Consider the following 26,187-nt stretch of genomic DNA (forward strand, 5'->3'; position numbering starts at 1 on the left):
CCTCGCAGGCTCACTCACATCAGTCCTGTAATGTTCAGTTCTTAATCTCATAAAGAACATTTTTTAAACTGCTTCGTGAGCCACCATTTGCTTTATTGCCCATCTGTAAACATATTTTTAACTTTATTTACAAACAACAGTATAACATACAAGGCACCATGATTAATCCGAATATGTAACATCCTCGGTTGAGCAATATAGCAAAAAACAAACAAAAAAACAAAAACAAAAAACACAAAGCTAAAAGAGTTAGTACAAAAAGAAAGAACAGTCATTGAAGGATTTGAACCAAAGGCAAAAAATAACATGAGCAAAAAAGTGCAGTCATGATTATAAAATAGGGAGGTTTCTTTTATCTGCAAACATAATAATGACACACCTCCACTTCCATAATAATTCCGTACACGCCCCCCACTGCCACTACGGTAAACCCCAAGGCACAATAAGCACGGATTGCACACATTGTAAACGATACAACAAGTCCCATCATGGCCGAAGTGGACGAGTCTCAGTTTTCTATCATGAGTCTGGAGGATGAGCTGACCTGCAGCATCTGTCTGAGCACCTTTGACTGTCCGGTGACCATCCCCTGCGGACACAACTTCTGCCAGGACTGCCTGCTCGCCACATGGGAGGACTCGTACAGCTGCCCTCAGTGTCGGACCGTGTTCGACACCAAACCCGAGCTGAAGAAAAACACGGTCCTCACCGCCGTCGTGGAGACCTTTAAAGTGAGATTGAGCAAGAGCGAAGACAACCCGACTGCAGAGGAGAGCCAAGTGAAGAAAAAGGAGATCATTCGCTGTGATACCTGCATGGAAGCAGAGGCGTCGAAGACCTGCCTCACCTGCATGGCGTCTTACTGTGAGGAACACCTGCGCCCTCACCGGGAAAACCCCATTTTCTGTCCCCACCAGCTGAGCGAGCCCGTCGGGGACCTGTTGGAGCGCATCTGCTCAGACCACCACAAGCTGAAGGAGTTCTTCTGCACCCAGCATGATCGTCTGATCTGCAGCTTTTGCCTTCAACAGGTCCACAAAGGATGCTCCTTCATAAGTCCGGAGGAGCAGAGGAACCTGAAAGAGGTGTGTTTGTTAGTATTCACCTGGCACTTCCTTATATTCAGGATAATATTAGAGTTTTATGTACAGTTTGTGGTCACAATGAATGAAAATCGGAACTTGATGGTTAATTCTAAAATGTGTCCAAATGCTAGAAGCCAGTAAATTTAGGTTAGACTTGTACTTCATATTAAAGGAGGGGCCTGTCTTTAGCTTTCCCCTTCTCAGGTCATAATCAATGCCTCCTCTAATCAACATTCCAATGCCATAAATTACCTTGTACGATGTTTTATTATCCTTCCTGATATAAGGTCAAAGCGTACAATAGACACACCGGTCCACCGTTTACCTTTTATTAGCTCTCCAAAGAGTGAAATGGACACACTTTACAATGATACTGGTTTACACATTTATGATGGGAAATGAGAAATACAAATAACATTGGACATAATGAGAAAGACGGCACGTTGACATCATAGGTGCAGTTAAGTTGCTCAGATAAGATCCTCAATAACTTTGAGAGAGATGAGACATATGAGACATATGAGAGAATGAATCATTTAGTTGTTGCATAATCCTCACGAGTAAGTCAGTTGATCACACCCTACTGCTAAAAGCTGACAACGCCTTCAAAGTGCGAGCAGGGCCCTATGACAGTAGCACCCCTCCCTGACGTAGTGTTCAGCGGAGTAGAGCGCGGTTCCTCTTCCCATTTGCTCTTGTTGGTTGTCAGCTTAAGGTGGTGCTCAGTCATGTGCTTCACCTGTCTGTAATTTGACATAATAGAAGAAAATGTCACTTTCACACAAAACTCCTCACACAAGAGCAGTTTTTATACATTAAGCAGGTTCAAGCCTGTAGTGGTTGGCTGTGCAACTGTTTTCCAACTAGGACAAGCTTATTATAGTAAATTCTAAATTCATCCTTGCAGCACTGTTTGTCAAGGTCAAGTTTATTTATGTAGCACGTTACCAACAGTCCATGCTGCACAAAGTGCTTAACAATGTAAAATGCCACTAAAATAAATAAAATGCATAACAGTGATGCAGGAAAATATGAAAACAACAACTAAGGCTGTTAAAACCAAAATGTTTAGCTACCATAAACATTTTGGTTTTACATTTTACATTTGACTTAGGAAGATAAAGGGCCCAGAGCACTGTGAGTGTGTTTATTAATGAAGTTACCAAAAATGAAATAAATTTGAATTAAACATAACAGAAGTTGTTTAACGTCATCAAGGCAGCGTAATAATAGCTGAAGTGAGTCTGTATCTGCTTTTAAAGGCAGATAGATCTGCAAAACAGTGAAATGAAAGAATGTATCGTGAGAAAATAGACCCCAGTGGAAACATGTACAGTGCAAACAAGGCAGGACCCAAAATAGAGCCTTGAGGTACACCATGTCTTCTTGTCTTCTACAAAAGTAGTTCACTTATGTAACCAGCTGGTAGTCTCCACTAATAAGACCATAACGATTCGTCAGGGCCAAAAATGTGAGTGTCAGGTTTAAACCTTTCAAGTTTACCTACTACTACTACTATCGCTAACTCATCAATCATACTTTTTATTTGGCAACAGGAAAATCACAGACATGAGATATTTGCCAGACTCATTTTAGGTTAGACAGCTTCATTTGGTCTCAAGTGAGCCCAACCAGAAAAACATAATTACATATAGAACAATAAGCTCAGATTTTTACAGTTTTTCAGTGTAAGGAAGCACAGAATATGATGAACAGTCCACTTCTTCTTTTGACTGCTCCCTTTAGGGGATGCCCAGCAGATAATCTTCCTCCATCTCACCCTATCTCTAGCATCCTCTTCTGTCACACCAACCCTCTGCATGTCCTCCTCCATCTCCATATTTAGCATCCTTTGTCCAATATGTCCACTATCCTTCCTCTGCACATGTCCAAACCATCTCAGCCGTCTCTTTGTTATCTTTTAGCCTTATCTTTCTGACTTTGACTCCAAACCACTTGACCTGAGCTGTTTCTCCGATTCACTCCCGTCCAGTCACTCCCGATAAAACTCTTTATCTCCAAGTCTGCAGCCTCCAGCTCAGCCTTCTTGTCAGTTCAAACCTTCTCTAAACAATGCATCATAGCAGGTCTCACTACCTTTTATCACAAATTCTCTCCTGACTCTCCTCTTCAACCACCATTCATGCACTCACTTCTTCACCTCACTTGTGCACTGTCTATTGCATTGGATGGTTGATCCCAGGTATTTAACCTCATCTACCTTCATTATCTCCTTATCTTCATCGTCCTTGCATCTTTAAGCATATCTTGGCACGGCTGCTTGGGTTTATTGTTTTCTCTTAGTGTAGTATTGCAAGCCATGGGTCTTTATCACTAAGATAGCTGCAAAACTGACCATAATTTAGACTTCTGGCTAAGATTGAGAGTTTAAGCAATGACTCTTATGACATGGGATAGTATAAGCAAAGGGCTCCCTGCTGAGAAAACAGTAAAAAGAACAATTCTTTTACTTCCCAGTAGCTTTTGCAAATCCATCCACCAGTCAGAATGGATCCTGTTACAGCAGACACGATATCCCACTATCTCTGGAATATGGTTCAGTCCTGTCCCCATGTATTAATGTCCGATCAGAGACATGAGATGATGTCACTGTATCGCAGAACTTTATCGCTGCCACACATTAAGCACACAACCTTGCTGGCGAGTAGAAATGTGGTTCTGAAAATGATGCAAGTAGGAAATAATATAAACATCTCTTTCAATAATTCAGCATCTTTCAGATGACGTATTACAGTTAAACCACAATAAAATATAATGTTAACCATGGGACAGAAGCAGATAAGAGCAGCATAGACACAGAATCAGAGCTAAATTGTATTAAATCTCTCGTTTGTGGATCAGCACGGCCCTAGTGGACCCAGGAATTCACTCAAGTGCCGCTCTGAAACATAGAGCTTGTCAGCACAGGTGCACATGTTATCACACTAAATTACAACAGATAAGACTTTGTTGCAAACACTAACTTTACACAATAACAACAATCAGCTTATTCATAGAAATTAGGGCTCCCACAAACGATTATTTTGATAGTCGACTAGTCAGATCATGCATCCATTGGACGTACAACATACAGCTTATTGCACCAGCAGCATCTGCTCTAATATAACTATTATTAGCTTACAGCTTTAAGTGTTTAAGGTATGTGCTAACTAAAAATAAAGACAAGATGATAGTTTATTAACTTTTAATGAAATTTGCAGATTGTTTCAGTGAAGTTTAATAAACTCCTTGCTATCTAAAATATAACGGGACACCGGAGTATATTCTCGAGCATCTCACACTTCTGATAATCAGTTGTCTGCTTGACTTTTATTCAGCTGTGTAAAAACTATAACTTTATTCTCAGCCAAACTGATTTACTCAAGACCAAATAAAATATAAAAAAAGCCAAACAATAACATTTTTAAGTTATCTAAGTGACTTATATATATTTAACCTGAGTAGCGAAAGACGGCGGTGGGTTTGAAAACGATTTGCCAGGAGTCCTGTGTTCTCAGCGGCTCTAGTTAGCCTAGCCCCCGGCTAGCTATCGAGCTAGTGGGTAACAGACGTCTCCGAAAACGTCGGAGCGCTTTTGAAAATATGTGGTGTCTTGATAAACTGAGCAGATATTTGAGGTTTACACAGCTACATTCTCGCCTGAAAATATGTTAAACATTTATTTTGTGACCCAGAAAGAATAATAAGAGTAATATTAAAACTAACTAGCTGCCACAATTGTTGGAAACTGAGCTGGGCTGCGCTATGAATTCTGGAACACAGCTTCTTCTTCTTCTTCTTCTTCGGGGTTTAACGGCAGCTGGCATCCTTGTACATGCAGTGCTGCCATCTTATGTTTCAGTCCGTTATTACACTCTTAAATCCTACTACTTATTTCTGCGTCTTTTGGGATCAAACAACCGTCGACTATTAAATTACTCGTAGACAATTTTGATAGTCGATGTAATCGTGACTAGTCGACTAATCGTGGCAGCCCTAATAGAAATATAGCTTGTGAAGCAATGCTATCACACAAACCAGCATTATGGAGGGTCTCAAGTACCAAAATGATTTTTTTTTAAATTATATCTTTATTTGGAATGGACATAGCAATATATGAGAACGGAGTCCTTCCAGGTTTTTAGAGTTAAGTCCAGGAGAGCAAATGTTAAACACAGTGATCGACAGGTGCATATTATCCTCTAATGGATTTCAAAATTAATTAATTAAATGTGTCATTAATGAATTAAAATAGGAAATAATTAATTAAATATGTACGTAATTAATTCAATGTTCAATTAATTTCATTTAAAACATTTAATAAATTATTCATTTCCAATATTAATTAGTTAATGAAACAATTAATCACTCAACGATGTATTTAATTAGATTATTTTGGCACTCAACACCCTCCATACCATAGGTGAACACTGATTGACTGCTGGATCATTTCTATTGGACCCTGTGGGGATCATGCTCCTCCCACGCAGGTAAGGCATGGGCTGACAGGAGAGCTTTTTAACAGATTCTTTGAAGCTCAGTCCTCAGGTTGTATTATTGACACTCCAAGTTTAGGGTAATGGATCTTTTTTCCCCTCAGCATCTAAACACACGTCTTTATTCAAGGCGTCACTTTCTACAGATAACACTGATCTCATTGTAAATGAAGTTTAACAAGTATGTAAGCATTACTTGCAATCTTCTGCAGGCCCACTGAGCTGTGTCTGTATGAAATTTGTGCGCTGAAGCTGTTCTGTGTCTGTTCTTATAGTCTGACCTCAGAGACAAGTTGGGTTTGCTGAATGAGAAAATGGAGAAGACTGAAAATGTTGTGTTTCAAATAAATACCATGCAGAGCAAGCTGAAGGTAATTTCCATAGATTACTTGTCATATAATTTAATCAGAGACAAATGTGTAAATGTGCCGATAAAACCTCATTATTTTCATATTTTATTGTGTCTGTGTTTATTCTGCTCCAGGATGGAGCAAACAAAAGAAAGACGGCACTCGCAGCTGTCTATCAGCAGATGAGGGACATCTTGGCTCAAGATGAACGCGAGGCCCAAAAGGAGGTGGACCGTGAGCTGGAGCTCGGTCAGATGAAACTTCGGGATCTTGTGAAGAAGCTAGATGAAAACTGTAATAAGATGGGGAAAGCCAGAGAAGATATCAACAGGCTGCTGAGTCAATCCCAATCCATGGCTTTTCTGCAGGTGAGACAAACATTATCACAGGAATGTGAAGCAGGAAAGAAGAAAAGGGTGGAAAACTTAAACTGAAGAACAAGACAGAGCATTTATGGTACTAGATAAAAAAATCATGTCACAATAAACAGCGTTCCCTGTCTCTTGTTCCTCACAGGCTTCAGTTGTGTTGCCCAAAGTTGTAAAGATTGAGCCTAAAGTGCCTCCAATCAATCTGGACTCCAAGAAGATGATAGCGATGCAGAGCTTTGCTGCAGCCCTGAGGGAGACTCTGATGGAGATGCTTAAACAGCCCACTGAGGCCAGATTACTGTTATTTAAAGCAGGTCTGTGTGCAGGCACGCATTAGCAGGAGATTTTGTTCAAATTTTGTTGCAGAAATTAACACTTGCACTGGTGCAATTTGGTGAGTTTGTGTCATGTTTAAAATGTTGGCAATCAAAGGAAAGATCGAAGACTTTGTGGTAAAGGGTTATGATTTTTTTTCTTCAAGGATGGCCATGCATTTAGGCTGCGAGGGCAGCAGCCTAAGTCTAGTCCTCCCTCTCCTCAGTCACCTGAGGAGAGGGAGGACTCCAGCTAATCCAGGTGACACAGATATTCCCAGGCCAGCCAAGAGATGTAATCTCCTCAGCATGTCCTGGGAGGCCCCGGGGCAGGCCCAGATACCAAATACTATGAAGGTGCAAAGCATGGTCCATTCAGGACATCCATATGTTCAAACATGGTGTTCGTTATGGACAAACTGTGATTTGCAAAGAGGTCCAATAACAGAACACCACTCAGGTTCAGGAGGGTGGGCCCATGTAGCTTTTTGGGCTGCACCTGGAAAGGCCCAATGGGCTAAGGCCCAGCCAGCAGCCACTCTCTGTCAAGCTCCCTCTCAGGGCTGCCTCCCCGGTGGGGCCCCAGTAACCATACACTGGGCAGGGTAAACTAGTCCCACGAACAAGGAGTAAAGTGCTGTTTAAATGCAACCGTTTACCCTCCACAGGTCAAACTGCAGCTCCTGTCTCAGGACCAGCAAGACCTGAAAGTACCGGAGCTCAGCCAGAGTTGGGTATGTTCTTCTCAGGAAAGAAAGTCATTTAAATGCAGTCATACATGCAACAAATATCTGAAAACATCTGCATAAATATTTGCTTATTTTTAAATAATATTTGTGTACGTAGTTATTTATTTATTGCAGATGTGCAAAGCATATTTGTGCAATATACTGAAGGTGCCACAGCCTCTCCTGCAAACGTTACTAATATGCATAACTATGTATTTGCATGAAAAATAATATTTTAATAAATAAAAATCGTATGTTACTACTCTAAAGTGCACTATTTGGTACTTTGTATTTTTATTGCAATAATAATGTGTTTTTGTTCCATTTAAAATATTACAAATTGTTCTCCCCAAAAGGGAGGGGGGATGTCAGTGGTTCAATTTGAGTGTCTGTGTGTTAGCAGTCTAGCATCCACAGTTTTCAAGATATCAGTTTCTAATTTATGTTTGATGGTCAATCTCAATAACATCTCAAACTGATTTAATTTAGCTGAAAATCTGGTCAAGATCAAGGTCTGATCAGAGGGAGATGCAAATTGGAGGAAAATCTTTATCTTTTTAGCATGTTTAGGCCCAGATTTAAAGACGGTAGCTGTAAAGGTCTGCAGGCCACTTAGAGTCCTGCCTATGTTTGTATAAATGATTCAAATTCAGTAGAAAAAAAAACGAACTCTTTCAGTTGTTTAAACTTATTACCCAGGCGGTGGCTGGATACCAGTTTACTGGCTGTAGTTCAGGAGGTAGAACAGCTCTTCTAGTGAAATCTGCATGCAAAATATGCATTAGCATGATACTGATCCCAAATTGTTGTCTAATGCATGTGTTTAAACAAATGCATGAGGCCCATTGGGAAGTATATTTTTCTACACACTACTTCTTCTGTAATAATAGTACATTATCATTATAACCCACATAAACACTTTTTGGAGATGTTTGTGTTGGTTTGCATTTATTTTACCGTTTTACCGTTCAGTAAACTAAACTTTTTTTTAATTGAAAATCGATTTCCAAAGGATTATTTAATTTATTTTAATCAAAATCAAATCAAATCACTTTTATTGTCACATCACATGTGCAGGTACACTGGTACAGTACATGCGAGTGAAATTCTTGTGTGCGAGCTTCACAAGCAGCAGAGTCGTGCAAAAATACAATAACATAAAACAAGCAAAATATAAGAATGGCTAAATCTGAGACTAATAAACATATGTACAATATATAATAGTATATGCATTACTGGATGTGTATACTAAATGTTTTTCTGTGTGTGTGTGTACATACATACATATTTTACAAATTAAATAGAGTAAGCAATAAAATAAAATATATAAAATATACTGAGGTTTGTAGTTGGATATTGTGCAAAACAGTGGCATTAATGTACAGTATGTAGTGCATAATGTTGAAGTTCCAGTAGTGGAAGTGAGGTGTCTATGAAGTGTTCAGCAGTCTGATGATTTACCAATATTTAATATAACAAATAACCAATTCCACCTGGTCTCCTGTACATACCTGCACGCATTGGAGTACCCCTCCCCCCCCCCCCCCCTCATGGGCCAAGGTTAAAGAATAAAATGCCTCTAATCTTTTTTTTAATGTTTTTTCAGAAGTGGACTGCTCTCCTGGTCAGCCCAGACTCCCCGAGTCCAACAGTCCAGCTCCTCAAGCCCAAACAGCCAAAAAGAAAAGAACTCGAAGTAAGGAACATGTGATTTTTATTTTTTTTAATGAACCAATAGATAGCACACAGTCCCTCGACAGTTTGTTTCCAGGACTTCTAATAGAGGATGACACCATAAACCGAATCCAAGTCAAACGTTTTGGTCAAGTCTATTTTAAAGCCCTGCACAAAATAAACTGGGAGAGATCCATAATTGTAATTTGAATGTCATCAGGACATAAAGACTCCATAAACCCAAAGAAAGGTTTAAAAAGCTTTTTTCCTCTGCTCGTGCAGCTGTGCGCAAACATCTGTTATGACTCAGTTCACAGTGACGATGTGAAGGATTGTTTCAGTGCCAAATCTTTTCCTGTGTCAATTCTTACTGGTAATGAACTCTGTTTTTCCACACACAGTCCTGATGAAGATGGAATAATGAACCTATATAATAAATATGGAGAATGTCGGGTCTTCCCTGCCTGTATTTAGATCTGATTTATGCATATTCAGTGTTATAAATACTCCACTGGCTTTCTCTGCTTTCTAGAAACCAAAGCAAAGCCTAATGAGTCCACTGGCATTATGGGAATTAAGAAAAACGCCCGTTCAATGGAAAACCTGCTGGAGTATGGAGTGAAAGAGAAACCCAGAGACTGTTCTCCTGCGGCTGAACCTAATCAGAAACCAGGTAGACAGACATCAGATTTGAGCACTGAGGTGCCATTCATCTTCTGTTATCTCTGAGCTTGATGACAAACCTGGTCTATGTCTTTATTTCACTTATTACGACTCTGACAGCTGTGTGGAAAGCAAACAAAATCACCAAATCATCACTATCGCCATTTAAATACACCCCAACCCCAATATGGCAACACAAATGATTTACTTTTTTGTCTTTAATTGTAGAAGCTCCAGATATTCCCCCAGACATAAGCACAGCTGAAAAGAGAGGTGAACTTCTGAAATGTAAGTGTAGCAGGCAGCAACAGCAGCTGTGTCTGTTTTTTTTGTTTTTTTAAATAAAATGGCCTTTTTTCCCTTTCAGACGCCACAGAACTCACTTTCGATCCAAGCACCGCCCATAAACGCATCGCGCTGACGGAGAACTTCACTAAGGCCTCCGTGTCAGACGAGCACATAAACTACCCCGACTGCCCCGGACGCTTTGCTGTCTGCTCCCAGGTGCTCGCCTCCAAGGGTTTCTCTACAGGGCGCCATTACTGGGAAGTGCGACTGACCAACATTAACTTCATTGGCGTAGGCTTGGCTTACAGCAGCATCGACCGCAAAGGCCCCACCAGTCGACTGGGCCGCAACGTCCAGTCCTGGTGCGTCGAGTGGTTTGATGTCGGCCTGTCAGTCTGGCATAACAGCAGCCAGACCGTGCTCGCTAATCCAAATCCAAAGCGTGTCGGCGTGCTGTTGGATTGCGAGGCCGGCACCGCTACGTTCTATCGCGTGGCAGAGAGGGCGTATCCCTTCCACACTATCAAGTTCCCTTACCCTGCCTTTTTAGAGGCTATCTATCCAGCCTTCTGGATTTTCTCAAATGGCTCCTCCATTACCTTTTGCAAAATGCAACAATGAATAGCATACACAGTCAGCTGGTGCGATTGTTGATATAAATAAAGGTGTCCTGTGGTGTTTCAGTTTTCAGTTTTTCAGTTTACTAAGCAAGAGATTAGATTTTTCCTCCTGAAGTAAAAAAAAAAAAAAAAAAAAAAAAGTAATTGATTTTAATAATCCAGTTTATCAAAAAAATAAATGGCCTGTATTTGTAAAGCGCTTTACTAGTCCCTAAGGACCCCAAAGCGCTTTACACATTCAGTCATTCACACACTGGTGATGGCAGCTACATTGTAGCCACAGCCACCCTGGGGCGCACTGACAGAGGCGAGGCTGCCGGACACTGGCGCCACCGGGCCCTCTGACCACCACCAGTAGGCAACGGGTGAAGTGTCTTGCCAAGGACGCAACGACCGAGACTGTCCAAGCCGGGGCTCGAACCGGCAACCTTCCGATTACAAGGCGAACTCCCAACTCTTGAGCCACGATCGCCCAAAAAATATTAACTGCTTTGTGCATAATTTATATCCATTGTTACCAGACAGCCTTCTTATTCGCTGTTTAGCCAGGTGCAGGTCTTGGCTGCCACATTTGTTGGCTCCATTAACTGTATCAGTGGAAAACCATGAAACCTTACAGATCACATGTAGTAATGTGCTAATATTGGTCAAAATCTCCTCTCTTAAGCACCGGTCATCGATTCTGCATCAGATTAAGATCTGGTGTTGAATCCAAAATGGTGATTTGATCACTTTGAACCACTTATGACTTTTGGTTTGTGACATGGTGACCCATCATCACCAAATTGCTCCCAGATCTATGAAGTCACCGAGGATGTTTTATCGTATGGTCAGTGCATGTGTACTGTGTTGTTGTTTAAATTTGACTTCTTTTCCAATAAAACTCTTTCAAACGCTTATGATTGCTCCTCGCTATATCATAGAAACATGTCAAATAATAAATAAACAAATAGTGTGAATAAAGATTGAAGCAAAGGGGTTTCGAGTTTTGTGTAAATTCATTATTCTTTCTTTTGCATTAGGAAGATGATTTGAGTTTTAGCTTTGTACAGTCTGGTTTTTTGAGGGTCTCTGAGATTTTTTACTTCACGGTGTCTTGTTTTGATATTAGGTTTCTTTCATGGCTTTGTCTCGTCCCCATGTTTTGTCCCTCTCTGTGTCTCAGTCATGTCTCTGTCTTCGGTCTGCCTTACCCGTTTCCATTTCCTTTGCGTCTCATCCCTTGTCTCCCCAGTCTGTCACTTGCTTCCATGTCTGTTAGTCCCCTTTCCTAATGTCAAGCTTACGTGTCCTTTTCTGGCTCTCGATGTGCGTGTTACTTCCTGTTTTATTTTGAGGGTTAGTCAAAGGGGAAGCAAAGTTTTGCTTCCCCTGCTCTGTTAGTCAGATCCAGCTGTGTCACGTCGTTGTCTCCCTGGCTGTGCGTGCTCCTTGTGTCTTAGTGTTTCCAAGTGTTCACTGCTGTTTCCAGGTCACCATGTTTCTTGATTTGAAAAACTTGATTGAAAAACTAGTTCATGCATTTATTACTTCCAGGCTGGACGACTGTAATTCATTATTATCAGGATGTCCAAAAAACTCACTGAAAAGCCTTCAGTTAATCCAAAATGCTGCAGCAAGAGTCCTGACAGGGTCTAGAAAGAGAGAGCATATTTCTCCTGTTTTGGCTTCCCTTCATTGGCTTCCTGTTAAATCCAGAATTGAATTCAAAATCCTGCTCCTCACATACAAGGTCTTAAATAATCAGGCCCCATCTTATCTTAATGACCTTGTAGTACCATATCACCCTATTAGAGCACTTCGCTCTCGCTCTGCAGGCCTACTTGTTGTTCCTAGAGTATTTAAAAGTAGAATGGGAGGCAGAGCCTTCAGTTTTCAGGCCCCTCTTCTGTGGAACCAGCTTCCAGTTTGGATTCGGGAGACAGACACTATCTCTACTTTCAAGATTAGGCTTAAAACTTTCCTTTTTGCTAAAGCATATAGTTAGGGCTGGACCAGGTGACCCTGAATCCTCCCTTAGTTATGCTGCAATAGATGTAGGCTGCCGGGGGATTCCCATGATGCATTGAGTTTTTCCTTTCCAGTCACCTTTCTCACTCACTATGTATTAACAGACCTCTCTGCATTGAATCATATCTGTTATTAACCTCTGTCTCTCTTCCACAGCATGTCTTTATCCTGTCTTCCTTCTCTCACCCCAACCAATCACAGCAGATGGCTCCGCCCCTCCCTGAGCCTGGTTCTGTCGGAAGTTTCTTCCTGTTAAAAGGGAGTTTTTCCTTCCCACTGTCGCCAAAGTGCTTGCTCATAGGGGGTCACATGATTGTTGGGTTTTTCTCTGTATCTATGAAGCGCCTTGAGGCGACTTTTGTTGTGATTTGGCGCTATATAAATAAAATTGAATTGAATTGAATTGATTTCTGTTCTGTCAGAGTTTCAGCTTTAGTGCAAAGGTTTAAAAATGGTATTAACTGTTTAGGAATTAGACCTATTTTTATACATTAAAACCCATTTTTAGAGGCTCTGAGATAACTGGACAAACTAACATGATTTTTACTATCAAGATTGCTTTTTAATGTTTGAAAGAAAATCATTTGCAGTCAGTGCCTGCCAGCGCTCAGCTAGGCATAACCAAATGTTGGTTATCCCATATGTTTTGGGTTATTATCTATTTGCAGTGTAAAGCGTCCACTCATTTTTACAACATTTGGCTGAATCTGAGCAGAGAGTATAACCCTGTATACCTCACAATTCATCCTGTGGCTTCTATCAGCAGTCACATTATTAACAGCGAGCCAGCTCCACTGACAGTCGTACACACCTGTGCCATAACGTTGCCTCCACCATGTTTGACGGATGATGTCGTCTGTTTCAGATCATGAGCTGTGTCTCCCCTTCTTCATACTTTTCCTAACCTGTTGTTCCAGTTTCTTAGTGTAACCAGTGGTTTTCATCTTGTTCTAAACCGTTCTAAACATTTATGAAGGCATCTCGTGATTGCAGACCTTGACAGTGATACAATCAAGAGTGTTCTTGGTTTGGCTGGATGTTCTAAAGAGTTTTTGTTAACCAAGTTAATTATCCAGGGACTTTTGAGTCTCTGAACATGGAGGACTATGCATAAAAATTACTGTAATTTCTAAACAGATAATGTAATATTCTGATTAACCCCCTGAATTGAACCTGAAATTCAAAACTTCAGTCACAGCTTGATTTTTTTTTTCATTTAAAATCCACTATAGTTGTATACAGCGGTAAAGTCACACAACCTGTGTAACTGTCCAAATACTTGTGGATCAGAGTGTAAGTAAGTATATTTGGTAAATTATTGCTACAATTTATTTATTCTAGTTTAAAAAGATGTCTTCTGAATTCACCAGTGATTATTACTAGTAAAAAAAAGACAAGAAAAAAAATCTTTCTTTTCAGAAGGACAGGTGGCATAAGGAGCAGGTACAATACATTTTTACTACAACACATATTTACTGTCACGAACTTAACACAACATTTTAGGTTGAAGCGGGCACAGTAGCGGTTTTAGATACGGGCGACACGGGCGGTTGCCCGGGGCGGCATCGTGGTGGTGGGCGGCATCACGGGCAAAAAAAAAAAAATGCTCGTACTCACGCTACCCCGACGTCATGCCAGCGCATATTGGGAATGTCACAGGCACCGATCGGTTTTTTATCGCCCATTTGCTGGGAGTAAGGGCGCCCTCCGTTAGCAAGGTGCGCCTGCTGCTTGCGGCACAGGGAGGAGAGGTTGGGGCGGCGGGGGATTCTCTGGCTGGCTGGAGCAGCATCTACCCAACTCTCAAAATAAAACAAAATAAAAACAAACCAACAAACACGAAAACAGCGGACATTATGATACAGACTTATAATTTGCACCGATGTTTTTTCGAAATTCTATACACGAAAAGTGAGCGGAAGAGCCCTCGGTGCGCCTGCTCGCTGCTGAAGTCAAAGTAAACTTTATTGTCATCTCCGCTACATACAGTCCAGTATATAGAGAGACGACGAGGCTTCAGTTACAGCAGTACAAGTAAACAAACAATAAAAATAAGAAGAGTAAGAAAATAAATATACACTTTAGGACTAGGGATCAATAACAATTTAAAATTTACAGTTTGATGATTTAAAGTCTCACACACAACCCTTCGAAAGGGGAGGGGGCCGGCTGCTTCCAAATAGAGCACATTTCATTCATAATGTTGTAAATCCAAGCCCATTATGTATTCATGATTTGAATCCTGGGTTGTGTGAAATCTCAGAAATAAACCCTAGACAAAGTGAATCTGTGAACTAGGTGTAGGTCTGTTAGATCATGTTGTGGTGATCATCCTTGGGTTGGGGGATGGGTGTTCATACTGGAGTGCAAAATTAAAACCAATGGAAGATGGACAAGAAAAGTTCAAAGCCATCAGGTCCTCAGTTTAGAAAAAATAGAAAAGAAGAGGAGGAGAAACGAGCAAAAGATACAGGTAAGCAGATGTGTCATTGGATAATGGCAGGTCATCCTGAAACAATCAGAATCAGAATACTTTATTAATCACTAAGGAAATTATGTGCGTTACAGTTGCTGCAAGAAGAAATGGTAAAAATAGCAACAGTAACAGACTAAACTCCAAACAATACATTATGTTACAGATTTTAATATTAATTAGTCATTGTCAGTTGTTGATCGTGGACTTCACCACAAAGCAGGCGAGGAATTACAAGCCCCTCATCATCAGTGGCACGCCAGTGGAGAGAGTGGACAGTTTCCGATACCTGGGTGTCCACATCACTCAGGACCTGTGATGGTCCTGTCACATCAACACCCAGGTTAAGAAAGCCCGTCAACGTCTCTTCTTCCTCAGAAGACTCAGAGACTTCCATCTGCCACTGAAGGTGCTCAAGAACTTCCACTGCTGCACCATCGAGAGCATCCTGACGGCAAACATCTGCACCTGGTTTGGGAACAGCACCAAGCAGGACAGACGAGATCTGCAAAGAGTGGTGCGCTCAGCCGAACGCATCATTCAATCAGAGCTCCCTGACCTGCTGTCCATCTACACCAAGCGGTGCAAGTCCAAAGCTAGGAAGATTATGATGGACCTCTCCCATCCCAACAATGGACTCTCCTCACTGTTGAGGTCTGGGAAGTGCTTCCGCTCCCTTAAGGCCAAAACAGAGAGAATGAGGAGGAGCTTCTTCCCCCAGGCTATTCGGGCCCTGAACCAGGTGTAGGACTGGACTCTCACACACATCACATCACCACACGCACCACCACACATTTCCTATAATTTCCTATAATTTATAATCTTTATAATCTCTTTCTGCTGTTTGCACATTTTTATTTATTTTTATTTTTATTTTTACTGTAAATTCCTAAGTTAATTTGTAAATTTTGTAGTAAATTGTAAATACTGTAAAACTTTTTCTGTCATTTAATGGTCGGGCATTGTACAGCTACAAGCATTTCACCCCCATGTCATACTGTGTATGGTTGTGTGTGTGTGACAAATAAAATTTGAATTTGAATTTGATTTGTCCTGTTCTCATTGTATGACGAATTATGATGGCTGTTTGGTAGCCGTTTGCATATGCATACTCTCTCTCTTCATGTGTGTGTGTGTGTGTGTACAACAGCTTTATGTCAATGTCCTTAATATGGTTTGTCTGTATGTGTGTGTGTGGGGGGGGGGGGGGGGGGGGGGGCGCCAGAGGGAGTGTTCGCCCAGGGCGCCAAACAGGCTAGGACCGCCACTGAGCGGGCACACGACTCTCTTCGAACAGACTTTTTCCACCGTTTTCCATTTTAAATGTTTTGAATGTGTAAAAAGGGATGAGAAATAACTCATTTATTTCTCACAGCGAGAATCAGAATGTGTTCATAAAAAAAATGATTTGGCTCTGACGTGCGCTCGGAGGGTGGTACTTGTATCACGTTCCTGTTACGCAAGCAGGAAGACTGTTTTTTTTTATAGCCAGAAGAAACTCTAGTTTTCATCACGCGCAGCAGAGGCCTGTGAGTATAAAGCGGTCTGCAGTGTTTTGTTTTGCAGACAGCAGCTCCGCGTGGATTCTTTGTTATTGGTTATTTATGTGCAACGTCATGAACTTTACTGCAGTAAAAATGGCTGTTCTGAGTTTTGGTGCGATTGCGTTTGCTGTTGTTTAACTACAGGAGGGGCTGGCCTTCGTTGATTATCTGCTGTAATGATAAGTTTCGTTTGTGCCTCGCAGCTTCATTCGCATCAGTCCCATCATGGCCGAAGTGGACGAGTCTCAGTTTTCTATCATGAGTCTGGAGGATGAGCTGACCTGCAGCATCTGTCTGAGCACCTTTGACTGTCCGGTGACCATCCCCTGCGGACACAACTTCTGCCAGGACTGCCTGCTCGCCAGCTGGGAGGAGTCGTACAGCTGCCCTCAGTGTCGGACCGTGTTCGACACCAAACCCGAGCTGAAGAAAAACACGGTCCTCATCGCCGTCGTGGAGACCTTTAAAGTGAGATCGAGCAAGAGCGAAGACAACCCGACTGCAGAGGAGAGCGAAGAGGAGAGAGGCTATGAGAGCGAAGAGGAGAGAGGAGAGGAGAGCGAAGAAGCAAGCGAAGGGGAGAGCGAAGAAGTGAGCGAAGGGGAGAGCGAAGAAGTGAGCGAAGAGGAGAGCGAAGAAGAGAGAGAAGAAGAGAGCGAAGCGGAGAAAGACGATGTCATCCGCTGTGATACCTGCATGGAAGCAGAAGCATCGAAGACCTGCCTCACCTGCATGGCGTCTTACTGTGAGGAGCACCTGCGCCCTCACCGGGAAAACCCCGTCTTCCATCTCCACGAGCTGAGCGAGCCCGTCGGGGATCTGTCGGAGCGCATCTGCTCCGACCACCACAAGCTGATGGAGTTCTTCTGCAGCCAGCATGACCGTCTGATCTGCAGCTTTTGCCTGCAGCATATCCACAAAGGATGCTCCTTCTTAACTCCGGAGGAGCAGAGGAACCTGAAGGAGGTGTTTGCATCCACATTGACGATTATACTGTATTAAACACTGACTTATGTACAGAGTTAACTGTTTCTCCTTAATACATGTTTTAACTTATTTAATTTGTAATATTATAAATCAATATGTTGGTGTGTATATCTTTAAACAAAGATGGCAGTCAGCTGACTTCCTGGAGAGGAAACATTCCATCTGTATAAAAAAGATGGAAGTGGGTTCATACCTGAAAAGGGACCCTTGTGTACAACTGTTTGTAAATGACAGCCAAGTTCAAGTCTTCCTTGGTTTAATAAGTTTTTCTTAGTGTTGTATGCCAGGCTTTGAGCTGTTCTGTGTCTGTTCTTATAGTCTGACCTCAGAGACAAGTTGGGTTTGCTGAATGAGAAAATGGAGAAGACTGAAAATGTTGTGTTTCAAATGAACAACATGCAGAGCAAGCTGAAGGTAATTTCCACATGTCACACAGAGACAAAGTAAATGTGCTGGCAGTAACTATGAAAAACTCACAGTTGTCATATCTTATCTTATTGTCACTGTTCCAGGATGGAGCAAACAAAAGAAAGACGGCACTCGCAGCTGTTTATCAGCAGATGAGGGACATCTTGGCTCAAGATGAACGCGAGGCCCAAACTGAGGTGGACCGTGAGCTGGAGCTCGGTCAGATGAAACTTCGGGATCTCACGAAGAAGTTCGACGAAAACTATAATAGGATGGGAAAAGCCAGAGAAGATATCAACAGGCTGCTGAGTCAATCCCAAACCTCGGCTTTTCTACAGGTGAGACGAACACGAAAACGTAAACTAAAGAATAAGATAGAATGGGCGTGGTTAAGTTAAATAAATAAACCTTTCTTTTGCCCCCCATAGGCTTCAGTTGAATTGCCCAAAGTTGTAAAGTTTGAGCCTCACGTGCCTCGAATCAGCCTGGACTCCAAGAAGGTGATAGCGACGCAGAGCTTCGCTGCAGCCCTGAGGGAGACTCTGATGGAGATGCTTAAACAGCCAGTTGAGGCCAGATTACCATTCTTTAAAGCAGGTCTGTGTGCAGGCACCAATAGCAGAAAATGTACATTTGGATTAATATTCCAAAAGATTAACAAAGCCAATCATTTTCACGCTCTGATGCAGATCTTAACGCTGGTGCATTTGGGGATTCTGGTGAGTTTGTGTCTTGTGGAAAATACTGTTGAGGATTTTCTGTTAAATGCTCATGAATTTATTCTTCTTCAGTGGAAGTACTCTTTAAATGTAACCTTTGTTTTTAACAGGTGAAACAGCAGCTCATGTCTCCAGACCAGAAAGTGCTGGAGGTAGTGAATCCCAGCCAAATTCTGGTAAGTTTATATCAGCGAGGTGTTGTTATAGGATAATATTTGAACACAGTAACATGTGAACTGAAAGAGTATCTGAAAACATCTGCCAATTTGACTATCTCCTAGTGTGATATTCACTGTAACTATAATTTTAAAGATGATCTCATGTTAATAATACACGTACGATAATGTGGTCTTGTGGTACAGCTATAATTACTGACTACACCTCCCTGCACTTGTTATTTGAGCGTATTTGCAAGAGAAGGCACACGTGAAAACTATTTAAAACATTACAAGCACTTTGTGACACGTGATTCTTTACAGTGTGATAAAGATGTTCAGAGTGCGTTCTCATTTCACTGTTTCATTACTCAGCAGCGCCTCAGCAGAGAAGCAACCCCACGTTCCAAAGTCCACTGAGCAGTCCACCCATCCAGCCGTACTACCAGCCGGTTCCTATCCCCCTTTTTATTGGACCGCAGCAAAGATGGAATCCACCCCATTATCCACAGGCCCAACCTCGATTGCAACATTTTGGGCAACCTCGATTTCATGCCCAACAAAACACAAGTAAGATACAACCTAAAATCTCTCTCTTACACACACACACACACGTCTGTAATGACAAAAATCAGATATGTCTGTGTAAACAGCTTAGTCTCCAATCACCACAAACGGGACAATGTGTTAATTAATTGGTGCCCTAACAGCTAATTAAAAATTCAATGACACATAATACTCAATACGACATAATACCTACCCTTTAAAGTGCTGTTATTAGTTTATACATCTTCGAATGGGTTAGCACCAGAGTACATTAGGGATCTGCTATCATGGTACAAACCATCTAGATCAGTCAGGGCCTCCAGCTCTCGTTTATTGACCGTCCCTAGAACCAGAACTAAACATGGAGAAGCAGCTTTTAGTTTCTATGCTCCTCACATCTGGAACACGCTATCGGGAGAATGCAAAGCTGCAGAGACACTGAACTCTTTTAAGTCTAAAATTAAAACTTACTTATTTAGACTTGCTTATGAGTAACTGATCCTATTATGGCTCTCTACCTGTTTGTTTTAATTTTTTCATATAAATTATTGTCTTGATCATTGTTTTCTTGTAAATGTTTTCTTGTATTTTACTTTTATAGTGTTTTATGTTTTATTTTTTGTGTTTTATTTTAATCATGTAAAGCACCTTGAATTGCCTTGTGCTGAAAGTGTGCTATACAAATAAAATTGCCTTGCCTTTGCAAGCCAGCTTATAAATGATGAAAGACAGAAGCAAGATGAAGCCCCATTTTTTAATAAACAGTATAAGATTTATCCAGGATATGACTTGTTACACACATTAAACACCTTTGTTTTATTTCAGCTACTAAAAGTCAGTGTGCTTAAGGCAAACTCGATCAATCTGATAGTGCATTTAGTGTTTTAACAACTTACCACTGGGCATGTCTCTGTTCTGCAAGACAACCATGATCGTGGAGTCAGTTAAACATGTGAAGAAGGTGTGTGAAGACCTAGACAGGGATTGTTTCTAAAATTACCTTACTTCATTGCCCATACTCACCCAGAAGCTTACGGACATTTGTAGATGTCCTTCATGGTTCGGCAGTAATAGTATGCAGCTAGGCACTTTTAAAAGCTATTAGACAAGAAGCACTTTGAGGCCGAGTCCTCCCATAACCAGTAAACCCATCATAAATTATTTAAACTTTCAAAGTATAAAAGACACATGTCAAAACGAGCCGTGTCGTCTTCATTCCTGGCAGTCATTATTAAAATTGAGGTCATAAACTGATCGATCGTAGCATCAAAGCCACCAGTATTGTGTAGATCCTCATTGTGGTGCAAAAGCAGCTCTGTGACACGTTTGTGTTTCCCGTGGCGTCTGGAAGGATTCAGCTTGTTCTTGTGCATCTTGCAGATGCTCAGCTGGATTTTGGTCTGTGGCTGAACTTTATTATGTTCTTCAAGCTGCTCCTAAGCAGTTTTTAATTTAAAATTTTTTTTAAAAAATTAAAAATTTAAAAATATTACTAAAACTAAAATGAAAGAACATCTATGCAATATATTCAGTTTTAACATTTATATTCAGTATTGACTGTAACTACGCTCAAACTGTTAATGCTATCTTATTTTAATAAACAACACTGTCATATGCAAAACTGGGGTGGCACTTGGGGTGGCAAGGGATCATTTTAGGGTGGCACTTGCCACCCCATGCCACCCTTCCAGATCCGCCCCTGGTCTCAAGGCTGGAGCTGAACAAAAACACCCTGAGAACAGACTGTTCTTCCTATCCTACGCAAGGCCACCGGGGTTGGCTGGAAGACTGTTTACTTAGCCTGGCAGGGCGAAGGACACTGTCTCAGCTGAACTCTGGACACACACACATACATACATATGCAGATATCCTTCCCCAGATCCAACGCCTCCTGCCTGCTTACCTCCCTGTCGACGGAGACAGCGGCTCAGCTGGAGGCGCGAGGAATTGCAGCGTCTACGACCACTGTGTACATTACAGTTCAGTGTGCCGTGCGTGTCTGCAGCAGTGAAGTTAACAGCAGCAGTAACCAAAGTTCTGGAACCTTTCCAATAAAAACAGCTTCTCACTGAGCAGATGTTGTATGTTGGGTTTGTAAATGCGCCTTTAAAAGCAACTTCACAAATCAAACATTTATAGTAATTCTAGCATTCACACTGTTCATTTTAAACCTGACAAAATTTAATTCAGTATGCCTGTGTACAGTTCAGATTAGTGGACGCGTTGCACATCTCCTGTGTTAAAGACAACCGACTAACTGTGGAAGACGTTTTGCATATTTTCCTTTAGATCAAGACAGAAAGCCGCACAGTGCTCCTGGAGGAGGTAAACCAGCCGGGAAAGGATCTGATTTCACCAAGAAAGATAAACCAAAAGGCCATCCTCCTTCTGAGAAATCAAGTATGAAGCACTCACATCCTCATGTGTTATAAAATATGTCAGACTGCCAGTCAAATGATCAATAACAACACTATTCCACTGATTAAATGAACAGTACACATATAACAAGAAGCCCTCTGAGTGCAAACCTCACTCTCTGGGCGGTGTTTACTTTTGAGGGATTATTCCATTTTGTACTTAAGAACTATGTAGGAGGAGGTAATGGCTAATATGTATTCATTTGTGAATAACTGGTCATGTAAACCTTGGGCTTATATAATTGTATACCGCAGCATATTTCCAGCTAAATCGTCAGCTCATTCTGTGTCTCTTCATATTTAAAATAAAAATGCTTCCAGAAAAGGTTCCAGCTTCTGATCTGACCATGGGTTTCTCTACTTTTTGATATTTAATAAATTTAAATCAGATTAGTTTAGCAAGTGTCGCTCATCCTACATTAAAGACAAATTACTAACTGCTGTGTTTTCCTTCAGATCCAGACAGGAGGCCGCACAGCGCTGCTGGAGGGCATAAGTCTTCAGGATCTGGGAAAGGATCTGATTTCACCAAGAAAGATAAACCCAAAGGCCATGCTTCTTCTGAGAAATCAAGTATGAATCAAATCCTCACGCGTTATAAAAAATGTCAACCTGCCAATCAGATGATGAATAACAACACGATTCCACTGATTAAATAAACAGGACACATATAACAAGAAGCACTCTGGGTGCAAACCTCACTCTCTGCACGGTAGTTTTAAGGGATTGTTGTATTTTGTACATAAAAACTGTGCAGGAGTGTTATTTATTTGTTGATTTGTTTAGCAAGTGGTGCGCATCCTACATTAAAGACAACTGACTAACTACTATGTTTTCCTTCAGATCCAGACAGGAGGCCGCACAGCGCTGCTGGAGGGCATAAGTCTTCAGGATCTGGGAAAGGATCTGATTTCACCAAGAAAGATAAACCCAAAGGCCATGCTTCTTCAGGCACACAACACTCACGCCCTCATAGAAATCAGAAGAAGTAGAACCAATATTTGATTTTAATCTGAAGCCTGAATGCATTGTGAGATTTTTTTATCTATCTATCAGTCTCTCCCGTACTCCACTAGCCTGGTTTAAATCATATTTGTCTGATTGCACTCAGTTTATTCACCTTAAATCCTTTACTTCTCAGCCCTTTCCTCTGGTCACTGGCGTGCCCCAGGGATCTGTCCTGGGACCCCTTCTTTTCATTATCTACCTTCTCCTGCTTGTACACATGTTTTGTAAATATAATATTCAGTGTCACTGTTGTGCTGATGACACCCAGCTTTATCTGTCCACCAAACCTGATTCTGCTCTTCCCCCATCCTCCCTCACCCTGCTTAGCTGAACATGGTTCTCGTCTAACTTTCTTAAACTCAACAGTAACAAATCAGAGCTTCATTTGGTCTAAATCAACATTATCCAGAACTAATAGCTTTTCTATTACTATCAATAACTTGCTAGTACTTACGTACATATTTCCAACTGTGCAACTGTCTCACTCCACATGCCACTGCCATTCTTGTTCATAGCCTTGTTACTTCTCAGATTCACTACTGTAATTCACTTCTTTTTGGTCTTACTCCAAATCCATCCACAAGCTCCAACATGTGCAGAACTCTGCTGCCCGTATTATCACCAGGACGCCTTCTATTCACCACATCACCCCCGTCCTACAGCAGCTTCATTGGCTCCCCGTCAAATATTGCATCAATTTTAAAATACTTTTGTATAAATGTGAAATGGCCTGTATTTGTATAGCGCTTTTCTAGTCCCCAAGGACCCCAAAGCGCTTTACACAACCAGTCATCCACCCATTCACACACTGGTGATGGCAGCTACAGTGTAGCCACAGCCACCCTGGGGCGCACTGACAGAGGCGAGGCTGCCTGACACTGGCGCCACCAGGCCCTCTGACCACCACCAGTAGGTGGTAGGTGAAGTGTCTTGCCCAAGGACACAGCGACCGAGACTGTCGGAGCCGGGGCTCGAACCAGCAACCTTCTGATTACAAGACGAACTTCCAACTCTTGAGCCACAATCGCCCCAAATGTTAGGCTGTTCATCATCTCTCCCCTCCACATCTCTCTGATTTGGTTCAGATCACCATTCATATAGGCAGGGATAGCTCAGTAGGTAGAGTGGTGGCCCCATGATTGGAAGGTCGGGGGTTCGATTCCCCTTAACAGCTACCCTGAGGTACCCCTGAGCAAGGTACCGTCTCTACACACTGCTCCCCGGGCGCCCAATGGCTGCCCACTGCTTCACTGAGTGAATGGGTTAAATGCAGAGAGGAATTTCCCCACGGGGATCAATAAAGTACACGTTCTTTCATTCCATCTCGGTGTCTTAGATCCTCTTTCTCTCTCTGTCCCCTCCCCTCATCTTGACACCATCAGGGCTTTCAGCTGCTCTACTCCTTGACTTTGGAATTCCCTTCCTCCTGACATAAGAAATGTCACTTCCTTTTCTCTTTTTAAGTCTAGACTCAAAACTCACCTGTTCAAAATAGCTTATCCCACGTAACCTTTTCCATTCTGCTATTTTAACTCTGTTTTATTATTTTGTAAATTGTCTCCTTTTATGCTTGCTTTCTAATTTTCTGCTGCGTACAGTGTCCTTGAGCCTTCTGAAAGGTACTTTCAAATAAAATGTATTAGTATCATTATTATTAGTAGTAGAATTACAGACCTGCTGAGACCTTATTGGAGCAGTTAGCCTCCGATTATCGGGTCAGGTTCTTTGAACTGTTCCACACCGCTCTTTTAACTTATTTAACTTTAAAAGTGCTGTGCAATCATCATCATCATCATCATTATTATTATTATTATTATTATTATTATTATTATTATTACAGCTTTGTTTAGTCTTGGATGATGTGTGATTAACACTTGCATTAATACTTGATCTTGGCCTTGGTGGAGAACATCAGTTTTGTTTTTCTTAAAGACTTTGGGATCCTCTCCTTTTAGATCAGAACCTTAAAAATGACACCCAATGTTTCCTTTTTAAATAATGATTTGATGATTAAAAGGATCCAAGTTGAATATTACGTGAATAAAGGCCAGCACAAAACACAGTGTAAGTGTTGTAGCTGCTGTTTCAAACGGTCTCTTTATCAGTGTTTGCAAAACCGGTGAATGATTAACGAATTCAAACATCATGTGTCATGTTTGTTAGCGTGTATGTAGCTGCTGTTGTAATCTTTGACCAGAGATCATGGCTGCTGCTTTTCAGATGTCTATATAAAAGTGAATAACGAGACAAACACAGTTGGTTTATATATGAAAATATTTATGGGAATGTCATCAAATTCAAAAGATCGCTTCATTACATTCATTTCAATCAAAATGAGTTTCTCTCACCTGTAGTAGTAGTAACCCATCAAACCCTCGCTACTATTCTTTTTGTAAACAGCTTTGTTTGACATGATTGTTTGATAAAAGCTTTTTTTCCCCCCCAGATGGCGTTTCTGTGTTTAGCAGAGGACATTTAAGTTTTTCTAATGGAGTCATCTTGTAATAAAACTTTATGTGATTGTTGTGTTTTCTGCAGATGTCTCTCACTCTTTATAATTATTATAATTTTACCCATGTCAAAAAGAAATAGCTATATTCAAATATGCAATAACGAAGTAATATCAACAGCATTTTTGTACACACAACACAGTGAAATGTAACAATTGAATTTCAAATGCAAAAGCTGAGCTCTAGTAATCTAATCCCAATGAGGGACAGCTGCACAGCTTCACTTAATTTGCCTTAAACTCTAAATAAATACTGTTCTGTGTCTTCATAAATAATAAACTATAAGCTATGACTTGGCAGAATTCAAAACAACCATTAATGTCACAGTCATATCTCCCAAACAAGTTCATTAGCCGCGCTAGCGTCACAGGGAGTGCAGTTCCTTGAATGGCCACTTGAGGCTCTATTCAAACGAGAGTGCGGTGTTCGAGTGTCCAGCTTTACCGCAGAAGAAAACACGTTCACAGCTTGATAGAAAAAATGTGGAGGGTTTCATAACAGCTGTGCAGCAAGTGAGTTTTATTAAGGCTTATAGTTTGCTTTGTTAGCGCTGTAACAGGTGGATGTCAACACAGACGGCTGTAAACAATCGCTGTTTTCTAGACTTCACCTCAGATAATCGGATTAATGCGATGGAAAATGTAGTTACACTGAGCATGTAATCTTTTCACTGCAGTTATCTTACATATAACTTAGCTTGCTGCTACAGTCCATCCAAGAAGGTTGTGCTTCACTTTTTATAACTTAATTATATTTTTAAAATTTGTAAATAAAAAACGGTAAATTTTTAAAAAGCATGTCATAATAAGGGCTGTTTTATG

At 41.2% G+C, this 26,187-nt stretch overlaps 2 protein-coding genes across 3 annotated transcripts; both read left to right on the forward strand.

Moving 5' to 3' along the window:
- Positions 1–335: 335 nt before the first annotated feature.
- Positions 336–11,574, forward strand: LOC146516207 (E3 ubiquitin/ISG15 ligase TRIM25-like). The gene is made up of 9 exons (XM_085162980.1): positions 336–1,085; positions 5,857–5,952; positions 6,066–6,299; positions 6,448–6,616; positions 7,285–7,350; positions 8,951–9,040; positions 9,551–9,691; positions 9,910–9,969; positions 10,049–11,574. Exons 1-9 carry the CDS (start codon positions 489–491, stop codon positions 10,588–10,590), a joined length of 1,995 nt encoding a protein of 664 aa, XP_085019106.1. The 5' UTR covers positions 336–488; the 3' UTR covers positions 10,591–11,574.
- Positions 11,575–16,479: 4,905 nt separating this feature from the next.
- Positions 16,480–25,377, forward strand: LOC146516208 (E3 ubiquitin/ISG15 ligase TRIM25-like). Of its 2 annotated transcripts, none has more exons than XM_085162981.1 (11): positions 16,480–16,601; positions 16,820–17,582; positions 17,922–18,017; positions 18,116–18,349; positions 18,440–18,608; positions 18,701–18,730; positions 18,841–18,906; positions 19,261–19,455; positions 21,721–21,831; positions 22,305–22,421; positions 22,692–25,377. In XM_085162981.1, exons 2-11 carry the CDS (start codon positions 16,842–16,844, stop codon positions 22,838–22,840), a joined length of 1,908 nt encoding a protein of 635 aa, XP_085019107.1. In that variant the 5' UTR covers positions 16,480–16,601; positions 16,820–16,841; the 3' UTR covers positions 22,841–25,377. The 2 variants fall into 2 exon arrangements, with proteins under 2 accessions (XP_085019107.1, XP_085019108.1); XM_085162982.1 differs by having other exon boundaries at positions 19,264–19,455.
- Positions 25,378–26,187: the final 810 nt, after the last annotated feature.

The sequence above is a fragment of the Neolamprologus multifasciatus genome, chromosome 6, assembly GCF_963576455.1.
Source record: "Neolamprologus multifasciatus chromosome 6, fNeoMul1.2, whole genome shotgun sequence".
NCBI lineage: Eukaryota > Metazoa > Chordata > Actinopteri > Cichliformes > Cichlidae > Neolamprologus > Neolamprologus multifasciatus.

Coding starts and splice junctions, on each gene's coding strand:
- LOC146516208 (XM_085162981.1), top strand. CDS start 16,842: ATGGCCGAAGTGGACGAGTCTCAGTTTTCTATCATGAGTCTGGAGGAT. Junction 18,018..18,115: donor ACATGCAGAGCAAGCTGAAG/GTAATTTCCACA, acceptor TCACTGTTCCAG/GATGGAGCAAACAAAAGAAA. Junction 18,350..18,439: donor AAACCTCGGCTTTTCTACAG/GTGAGACGAACA, acceptor TGCCCCCCATAG/GCTTCAGTTGAATTGCCCAA.
- LOC146516207 (XM_085162980.1), top strand. CDS start 489: ATGGCCGAAGTGGACGAGTCTCAGTTTTCTATCATGAGTCTGGAGGAT. Junction 5,953..6,065: donor CCATGCAGAGCAAGCTGAAG/GTAATTTCCATA, acceptor ATTCTGCTCCAG/GATGGAGCAAACAAAAGAAA. Junction 9,970..10,048: donor GAGAGGTGAACTTCTGAAAT/GTAAGTGTAGCA, acceptor TTTCCCTTTCAG/ACGCCACAGAACTCACTTTC.